The following is a 9,694-nucleotide window of genomic DNA, read 5'->3' as shown; positions in this document are numbered from 1 at the left end:
GAGTGATGGCATTTGTCTTCCCACGTAACCATTATGCGTGATGGAGCCCTGCTTTCCTGGAGATGGCTGAACACCTGCCTGCCCATGGGAAGGAGTGAATGAATTCCTTGGTTTGCTTTGCTTGCGTGCACGGCTTTTGCTTTACCTTTTAAACTGCCTTTATCTCAACTGACGAGTTTTCTCACTTTTACACTTCAGATTCTCTCCCCCATCCCACCGGGGGGGAGTGAGCGAGCGGCTGTGTGGGGCTTAGTTGTGGGCTGGGGTTAAACCACGACACCTATGAACCAAGACAAAAGCTAGAACATCATCTTTCAACATAACATATTTAGTATTATTTGCCGCTTAAGAGCCCACCTGAGTTTGAAACTATTGGTTCTGTTATCACAGCTTTCAACATCTAGGGTTATTTTTTTATAAAAATTATATATTATTTTTATCATTGTATATTGTAATAACGCACAATCAGTGGCATTTATTTTCATTTTGCTTTAATTAAACACAAAAGCATCTCAGAGTCTGATGATTCAGCTTTGCCCTTACTCACTTAACAGTGAGGTGACTGTAAGTAAGGCTTCACGGCTAAGATGACAAGAGGTCCTGAAAGTTATGGCTTCCCATTTCAGTTCTCAGCATGCACAGTCTGAAGTTACAGCAAGGGCTGTCAAGAACTTAACTTGCTCTAAGTTAGCGTTAAGATGAAACACTGTCACCTACACCATTCTGAGATTTGTGTCCGCAGCAGTCAGCTCTCAGAAGTCACGGGGCAGCCAGGGAAGAGGGAGGGGTCCCAGTGGCAGGGACGTAGAAAGCAGGACTCGAGGCCCGACGGGCGAACACCACGTTAATTCTCTCCCCTCCGGGGCCCCGCAGCGGCGCTCCCAGCCGGGAGAGGCTCCCGGCCGCGGGGCTACAGCTTCCGCTGCTTGTGCCGGGGGTTCGTCTTGCAGACGACGTACAGCCGGCCCCGCCGCCGGACGATGAAGCAGTCCTTGCAGCGCCTCTTCAACGAGGTTTTCGTCTTCAGGCCCGCGAGGAGCGGCGGCAGCAGCCCGGGCGGCGGCGGGACGGCCAGCAGGGCGCGGGGGGCGGCCGCCCCGCACCACGGCGGCAGGGCCCGGCTCAGCGGCGCGGGCGGCGCCGCCGCCCGCCACCACGGGGCCAGGGAACAGAAGGGCGAGCGGCCCAGCGAGCGGAGCGGCCCGGCGGCGGCCCTGGCCAAGAGAGACAGCATGCTCCGCGCCCTGCAGGAACAACGCACCGGTCAGGACACCCGTCCCGCTCGCTCGCTGCCTCCCTCCCTCTTCCACGCCACCAACCGCCCCCAGCCCCTAACGGAAGGCACCGACCGGCACCGCCACTGCTCCCCTCCTCCAGACCGCAGCCAGCCGTCACCCCTTCAGCCGGCCCCGCGCATGCGCGCACGCCGCAGCCCGGCGGAAGGGCGCGAAGGCCAGCGAGGGGCGGGGCAAAGGCTGCGGTCGCGCCTGCGCCCGCCCGCGCGAGGATCACGTGGCCGGTTCAAGATGGCGGCGCCCGGCGCGACCTTCCGTCGCCTGCTGCTGCTGAGCCGCTCGCTGCCGTCCCGCCCGGTGGCGGCGGCTGCCGCTGCCGCTCGGCCCTACGGTGTGCGGGCCTCCGATACCGGCGAGCTGGTGACGCACACGGGGCAGGTGAGCGCGCGGGGCCGTGGCGAGAGGAGGGCGGCCCGGGGGTCGGTGCTGCCCCTCCGCTGCACGGGGAGGGCGGGCGCGTCTGCGCCGCGTCTCCCGCCGTGCCGGCGCCTGCGGGAAGATGCTCCCGGAGCTGCGAGCGGCACGCTGGTGTGCTTCTTCATTGAGTACGCACTGTGGAAGTTAATGCTCTTGGACGATACATAGGCAAAAGGTACGCGCGGTTTCAAAAAAAAAACCGGGCTGTGAGTAAGGGACAGGGCCGTTAGCCGTTACCAAGCGTTGTGGTCTGGATCCAACATTTGATACAGCTGAAGGGTTGACAGGTAGGAGGTACCCTTGTGTCAGTGCCTTGTAACTCCGTTTAATCTGTTCTTTAACGTGAAAACTGAGCGTGAGAACTAGGGAGGCTTGTGTAGTATCTTGTGGAGATGTGGAAGAGGCATGGCTGGTGGAGCTGATGTAGGAAGGGTCTCGCTGTGGTTACTTCACTCGAACATAAATAAATATGAAACTTGAATTTCCTACTTCAGTTCACCTTCCAGATGGCAGTGTGGGATCAAGGAACAGCATTATAAGTAATAAATCTTACGTTTGCCTCCATGGTCAAAGCTAAGGCTTCTGTTTACCGGCTTCAAACCCCACACCCCCAGCCTTTCTTTTCTACTTTCCAACCTAAGATTTATTTTCCCGTGTGAGAGAAATGGAAACCAGTTTTTTTGTGCAGTACTTAATTGCAAGATAATGGCAGTACTTGAAACTGAGGAAACAATTTAAACTATTTAGTCTTGACAGTGCTGTAAGTCTTTGTGTTCTTTGTTTATGGCCATTGCTTTTTAAGTAAGATCAAGTTTATTTTATACTTTAGGTATATGAAGAAAAGGATTATAGAAGAGTTAGATTTGTTGGACGACAAAAGGAGGTAACTCATGCTACTTTTACTCACGGGAGAGGGGGTGGTTTGTGGGGTTTTTTTATACCCGATATTGATGTCCTCAACTTGATTGTCATTAAAAAAGAACATCCAACAAACCAACCAAACCCAAAAACCACAACTAAAATCAACCAAACAAAAAAAACCGTACCAAAACCAAACTGTTCTGGTTTTTGGGTTTCAGTGTTTTTTTCACTATGATGAAAATTCTTTTAAGACAGTATATAGTAGCTTCTGTATACCTCCCTACTTCTGACAAATTTGGAAAATTCAAGACTTGCTCCACACCTGTTAAGTGCTTACACTTAGGCTGTGGTATTTGTAGGCATTTGAGCATCTTAAACTTGGAACACTTTTTGTTTTAAGCATGTGTTTTAAGAAAATTTTAACCATGTTTTAATGCCATTTGTGTTCAGAAAAATCACATAATTAAATGCTCTGCTGAATTGTGCATCTATATATCTGTGTAAATGTGTGTGTTGAAGCTTAATTTGCTTCTGCATAGTTAAAATCTTGATCTTTACCCAAACTGAGTTTTTAATGAGGCCACTTCATTTCCAGAGCCTGGGAAGCATTTGCTGAAACAGTGGTGTAACAAATAAAACTAAAATTTAGAGTATTCTGAAATAACAGACCCTCAAAGGCAAAGTCTAGTAACACCAGCATCAGCCAAGTGTACTACTGTGAAGTTATCTTGTGGGCCTGTTGCTGCTGCTTATCAATAGAGTGGGTGTGTGAAATTGTTAGTCCTTTAGCACTGAGTTCTCTCTAATGATCGAGCAGCACAGTTCCATGAGGGATCTGCTGGCCTTTGGGAAAGAAACAGAGATTGTTTCAGCTAAACTGTATTCCTCTATGCCTAAGCATCTGATTAGTGCCTTAGTGTTAATGCTATAAATGCGTAGGTATAGTAGAGGCATTAAATATAAGGTGTGGTAGATTTTTAATATAGTTGCGTGTAAGTATTACCTTCCTAAATTAACCTGAATTAATTATGCTGATTTCTGAGTTTTTGTATTGAGTTTACCTCGTTGTATCACGGATACAATTTAACTCATGCTGTGTGGCAAAAATGGGGATTCTACATGAGAAATAGTTAAATGAAAATGTCACTTAAAATGCTGAAGTAGTTTACCTCTGGGAGGATAGTGGCAAAGTAGGTGTCTCCCAAATGCAATGCCTATTTCTGTGCTACTTCTGTAACTTTGTAGGAAATGCTCCTTAAGCCTAATTCTCCACAGGGCACTGGCCCCTCTGACGTGCCTTTGCCAGCAGCTGATTTCAGACTCTCTGTGGTGAGGAGCACCCAGGGTTTATCAGTTTGGCCTTGTTCCTCCTTCTCCAGCAAAAGACAAGCTTTAAGTCTGCTGAGCAAGGTTTAATGCTAGGTTTTAATTGTGAAATTGGAACAAAATTTGCACGTTAAATACTAAAATGATCCTCATCTGTGCTTATTATCTCTCTCTAGGAGCTTTGCCAATATCCCCTAGTGTGTTTCAGCTGCTAGTGTTAGGGTTTCACAGCTGTTTCTGTAGTCTGAATGCTGTCTTGTTTCCAAAGCTAAAGCTAGCCTGCGAAGTTGGTGACTGTACTGTCTCGGTCGCTTCTTCTCTTTGCCTTCAGTATGCTCTGGGTGGTTGAGTCTGGCTTGTGGTCGGCCCAGTTCAGCCACAGCAGCTTTCTTGTCTGGGGACGCAGCCTCTGGACGCAGGTGTCCTCAAAGAGGGCGTCTGTGCCTGTGCCTGGGTGCTGCATGTGGCCTCTCCAGGCCTGGGGGCACAGGCCAGAGTATGTGGCTATTGCCCCCTCAGTTCTGCCAGCCTAATTGTTAATGAAATCCATGTGTTTTAGCTAAAATCATTGTTCTCTGCACTGGATGTGCAGAACCAGGGGATTAGTGCTCTCTGGCAAGGGCCTAAACCAAGTAGCTGTGGGAAAACTACGCATGGCTGCTGTTAAACTGCATCTGCTGCAGTCTGATTAGGGTCATCCTGTCCTACAATCCCTAAGGTACCACAGGACCTAATTCGACACCGCCGTTCCTGCTTTGGCTCTACCCTTTCTGTTGGGCTGGTGCAGCAGCTGAAGCTGCGAGGAGAACTGACCTCAGAGCTGGTCTGGTTTAAATACAACCTCCTGCCTTCCCTCTGGATCTATGGACCTGGGTCAGTTCCAAGTTTGGCTTTATCTCGGCCTCCCAGACCATGTACTGGCACAGGCGACTAGGTGGAATGAAGCAGCAATGGGATTGTCAAACTGGTACTATGGCCAGGAAAGAAATTGCTCATTGAATTGTGCATTGGGCAAGGAGCATTTGGATATGCTGAGGGAAACGGCCCCCTCCTGCTACCTACCACTGTGCTTTAATTGAAGGGACACGATGTAACTTGAAACCACTTATTTTTTTCCTCAGTTTTTCTCACTCTCTTTTTTTCTGGCATGCTTTCCCTGCAAATTCCTAGACTCTCTTGTTTAGTAGGCTGAACCACAAACAAGTCATAGCTGTACAGTGGATGAGAGGTTCTTGCTTCCCCCTTCTCCCCACAAATACCTTTGTGGTTAAGAAATGTTGGGAATAGTGGAGTTCTGCTTCTGATCTTGAAGCAGAGGTGCATCATGGTGCTATCTCCCTCCTCCTTTAGCATGAAATGAAGGATGCACAATTTTGAGTGTTATTAAAAGCAGCAGTAAAAATCCTTGCAGGTTGGCAAAGATTACATATGACTTGCAGACACAGGCCCCAGGCAACGAGGTCCTTGATGTTGCCAATTTGCTTCAATACCGAAAGTTAATTTTTTGTTAACTTTACTTAGCTATCATCATCTTCAGGTAAAGAAAATCCGTTTTTTGGCAAAACTGACTTTTCCCCTGCTGTACCAAAAATGCAGATTTTGGGGAGACTTAATTGGAGGCTTGGTGAAAGATCCTAAGTTGTTGTGCGCTAGAACTATATAAAAATACCATTGTAGTTCTTAGGGATTCATTTAATGGACACTTAGCTATCTTTTTCCCAAGAATCTCATCTTCATTCAAACACCAACATGTTTATGAACCTTATACACAGAGCCTTCTTTGGGTATGCATATTATTTTATATACTTGTGTGTATAACATTGCCTTTGAAAAAGCTGGCCCCTCCTGGAGCATGTTTACCTGAGGGGTAGGGTTGGTTGTAGGGTTGGTTGTTGTTGTGGTTTAACCCCAGCCGGCAACTAAGCCCCACACAGCCGCTCGCTCACTCCCCCACAGTGGGATGGGGGAGAGAACAGGAAGAGTAAAAGTGAGAAAACTCATGGGTTGAGATAGACAGTTTAATAGGTAAAGCAAAAGCCACGCACGCAAGCAAAGCAAACCAAGGAATTCATTCACTACTTCCCACGGGCAGGCAGGTGTTCAGCCATCTCCAGTAAAGCAGGGATCCATCACATGTAACGGTTACTTGGGAAGACAAACGCCATCACTCCAAACGTCCCCCCCCTTCCTTCTTCTTCCCCCAGCTTTATATGCTGAGCATGACGTCACATGGTATGGAATGTCTCTTTGGCCAGTTTGGGTCAGCTGTCCTGGCTGTGCCCCCTCCCAGCCTCCCGTGCACCTGCAGCCCTTCCAGTTGGTAGAGCATGGGAAGCTGAGAAATCCTTGGCTAGTGTAAGCACTACCTAGCAACAACTAAAACATCGGTGTGTTATCAAAATTATTCTCACCCTAAATCCAAAACACAGCACTGTACCCGCTACTAGGAAGGAAATTAACTCTATCCCTGCCGAAACCAGGATAGTTGTCTGCTCAGCGCTGGTGCAGACCGGGTTGGAAGAGGCTGGTGTGGATGAGGGAGGAAAGCGCTGCGGCTGGGTGCTGTAGGTCCTGCTGAGGTGCAAGCAGCTGTGTCACAGGCCTGTCCAGAGGTGGATACGTTTGCCAGGCTATGTAGACATGCTCTAGGAAAAAGCCCTGTTTGTCAGTGATGTGCATATTCAGGAAGTGTGTATAAGATGGATTTAGAGAGTGGCATAGTGACACTTAGAGGCTTTTCTTTTTTCTAATGCTGAACAATTTGCCTTTCTGATTGTTGTTATGCACACCACGTTTTCCTGAGATTCCTGTGCCGTGATAGAATAAGGTGCATGGTGAGAGGCTTTAAATTACCAGCAGTTGTTTTATCTCACTCCTGACCTTACTTGTTCCACCACTATTTTTGAGTTTATCAGCAGTGAGTCTTTTGCAATTTTTATCATGTAGTCGCTAAAGCACAATACAGAGGCAGCGTCAGTTAAATATCTTCTGTTCTTGGCTGCTTCTTCCTGTTCACCTCTCTGCTGAATCTGCTTAGGTCACGTTGTAAACCTGAGCACTGATGTGGCCTGTGCGTCGGGGAAGGGGATTACTTTTGCAGAGTTTAACATGCTTAATTCACTGATCTGGCTTATAGCACAGCCTAAGAGCTGGTGAAGGAGGTGGGAGGAAACATATGCAGGAACTTCTCAAGATGGCTATAGTGGAACTGCTTGGGGAGGTGGTGAATATCAATTGCTTTCTGTTTGAGTGGGGCAGGTATCTGAACGCTTCCTTTTTCTCTTACAGGTGAACAAGAATTTTGCAATTGATTTGATAGCAGAGCAGCCTGTGAGTGAAGTTGAAAGCAGAGTGATATCATGTGATGGTGGTGGTGGAGCTTTGGGACATCCTAAAGTATACATAAACTTGGTAATATCTTTTGATCTGTGTCTAGCACGTTTTGCCTGTCAATTCTGGTTTGTAAGATCATCTACTTTTTGGCATGTTAGTTTAACAAAGTAAAATGATTAACCACCGGAGCTGTTAATTTTATTTGGTGCCTAATATAAAATTAAGATTTCTACTCAGAAGAGCTATAGAGGGTTTCCATTTGAAGTTACCAGGCATTTCTTGTTCTTGATTTTGATTTGTTTGATGGGACAATAATTTTTTTTGAAAAAATAAATTAACTACGAAGTAATATGAGCAAGCAGTGCCTTGTGAGCAAAAAATAATATGCTTGCTGTGTTTTGAGAAACTTACTCTAATTATTTAAATGCCACTGTGTAGACTGAGGATACATTTGCAGTATTCTTAGGAATATGTAATTTATTTTGAATCCTGCATGTTCAAGAAAAAAAAAAACAACAAAACTCTTACAGTCTTTGGGAATCTTGCTAGCTCTGAAGATTGAAAGTTTCCATCGTGGTCAGAGAATCAGTGAAGAATGACAGTAGTGATAGTTTCCAGTGTATTCTTGTTCTAGAGAATAAGAATATTGAGGCTACTGTCATATGACCTCTGTGGAATCAACGATGACCTGTTGCTTAGGTACTGTTCTCAGTCAGACCCTAACTGCAGATGTCTTAATCTTTGCTTGCTCACTTAAACTTTGACGTTTGCTTAATACCCAAAAGAATGGTGGGGGAGAGCTGGTGTCCTTTAGTGTCAGTGTTGTTGTGACTCCTGACTATAATCACAAGCATTTCTATTTCGAACAAAGTAAGCACTTCATAATGATTCATATTACATTATTCAAAGTCAAATGCTTGGAGGTTCTAATTCATAAAACTTAAGAAGCTTGTGTTCTTCAGTCTTCAGCTAACTTCTGTAGCATGCTGGTGATCGGTTGCATTTATGTTGATTCGTCTGACCTGCGCCACGCTGCTCTTGAGGAATGCTTTAGTTTTTGTGAATTTTGAGATCTTTTTGTGTTAACAATCAAATTACAAGACATCTATGGCTTAGTTCTTGAAACCTAACGTCTGCAAAGAGAGAATGGTATTAGACCAGCTTGTTTCCCCAACCCTAACAATTGAAATCCAGGCTTTCGGGGGTGGAGGTTAGTCTGGATTTTTCACTTCTAATCCTGTATTAAGGAAGGGGAACCACGAGTTTACTTCATTTCATGGCTGCAAATAGTCGTGTTGCTAAATAACAGAAGATCCCTTAGCTTTTATCTAACTGTCATGTCTTTTGTCATGTTAAGGAGCTTGCAGTCAGTCACACTTCTAAATTTTTAAAAAATATGTGTCTTTTGGAAAGAAGAATAAAATTTTATGCAGTAGTAACTGCTACTTTTCTGTAAAACGTTTTCTTTCAGAATTTCTCCCGGAATCCTACTGAAATTTCCTCCTTCCTGCAACTAACTCTGTCAGCTTACGTTACTGGCCAAAATTTCTGTCCAGATATAACTTGAAAATGCCACATCCTATTCTGTATTAAAATAGTTATGAAATGATCTTTTCGGAACATTGGAACAGATATGACTGAACTGACTTAAGATGTCCAGTTCGGTAAGAGGATTCTTTATTGCTGAAGAGATGGTATCACTTGGCTTGACTTTAAAATTATATTGTTGAGATTAGGCCTGGTAGTTAAAAGGCTGGCGGAAGGGAAGCTGCATAAGATACAGAAATCAAGCATGAACCTCATACCATTGTTCTTACTTCCAGTGTATGAAATAAGATTAAACTCTGTACTTCAGCTGTATTGATCCATTTTAAGATGGCACATATAAATAAGAGAAAATCTGTAATTTCTAAAGGTTTTATAAAGTGAAACTAGCAGCTGTTATATTTTTATATTTTTTGTAGGACAAAGATACAAAGACCGGAACGTGTGGCTACTGTGGACTTCAATTTAAACAGAAACATCACTGAAAGATTATCTCTGCGTGCTTGCAGATTTCTGTTCATATGTTAATGTTTAACTATAAATAAACAATATATTTAGAAACCCAAGATTAGCGTTTGTGTTTATCTTAACTATGGAAAGTCCAATCTGTACCTTTTTAAAACCCAGCTTGTCAAGTATTTGAGAGCTGAATGGTATTACAATATCTGCTTTGTACTTAATTTGGTTTTCATGGAAAAAATGTCCTGCCTTGTTTGGCAGGCTTCTCGCAGGCTTGGAAGTGGCGTTTGGCTGCAGCATGGGTTTGGTTTGTATTGGGTAGATTTGTATTCTTTTCAACACTGAATTGGATGTAAATGTTTACTGGGGGATTAATTATCCTAGGTGTTTGTCTTTTGGCATTGTTTGACAGTCTTAATTTGTTCATGTCCTAGTATCTATAGCTAGGTTCACAAATG

At 45.1% G+C, this 9,694-nt stretch overlaps 2 protein-coding genes across 3 annotated transcripts; one reads left to right on the top strand and one right to left on the bottom strand.

Moving 5' to 3' along the window:
* Positions 1-474: 474 nt before the first annotated feature.
* On the bottom strand, positions 475-1,414 carry MRPL36 (mitochondrial ribosomal protein L36). Its single transcript, XM_076332237.1, has 2 exons — positions 1,350-1,414; positions 475-1,244 (listed from the first exon to the last, which is right to left on the bottom strand). The coding sequence occupies exon 2, from the start codon at positions 1,232-1,234 to the stop codon at positions 911-913; it is 324 nt and encodes a 107-aa protein (XP_076188352.1). The 5' UTR covers positions 1,235-1,244; positions 1,350-1,414; the 3' UTR covers positions 475-910.
* Positions 1,415-1,495: 81 nt separating this feature from the next.
* On the top strand, positions 1,496-9,343 carry NDUFS6 (NADH:ubiquinone oxidoreductase subunit S6). Of its 2 annotated transcripts, XM_076330195.1 has the most exons (4): positions 1,496-1,673; positions 2,542-2,595; positions 7,188-7,310; positions 9,197-9,343. In XM_076330195.1, exons 1-4 carry the CDS (start codon positions 1,527-1,529, stop codon positions 9,260-9,262), a joined length of 390 nt encoding a protein of 129 aa, XP_076186310.1. In that variant the 5' UTR covers positions 1,496-1,526; the 3' UTR covers positions 9,263-9,343. The 2 variants fall into 2 exon arrangements, with proteins under 2 accessions (XP_076186310.1, XP_076186311.1); XM_076330196.1 differs by lacking the exon at positions 2,542-2,595.
* The last annotated feature ends 351 nt before the right edge of the window (positions 9,344-9,694 follow it).

The sequence above is a fragment of the Aptenodytes patagonicus genome, chromosome 2 (assembly GCF_965638725.1).
Source record: "Aptenodytes patagonicus chromosome 2, bAptPat1.pri.cur, whole genome shotgun sequence".
Lineage (NCBI taxonomy): Eukaryota > Metazoa > Chordata > Aves > Sphenisciformes > Spheniscidae > Aptenodytes > Aptenodytes patagonicus.
This window is presented reverse-complemented; position numbering and strand designations above follow the sequence as displayed.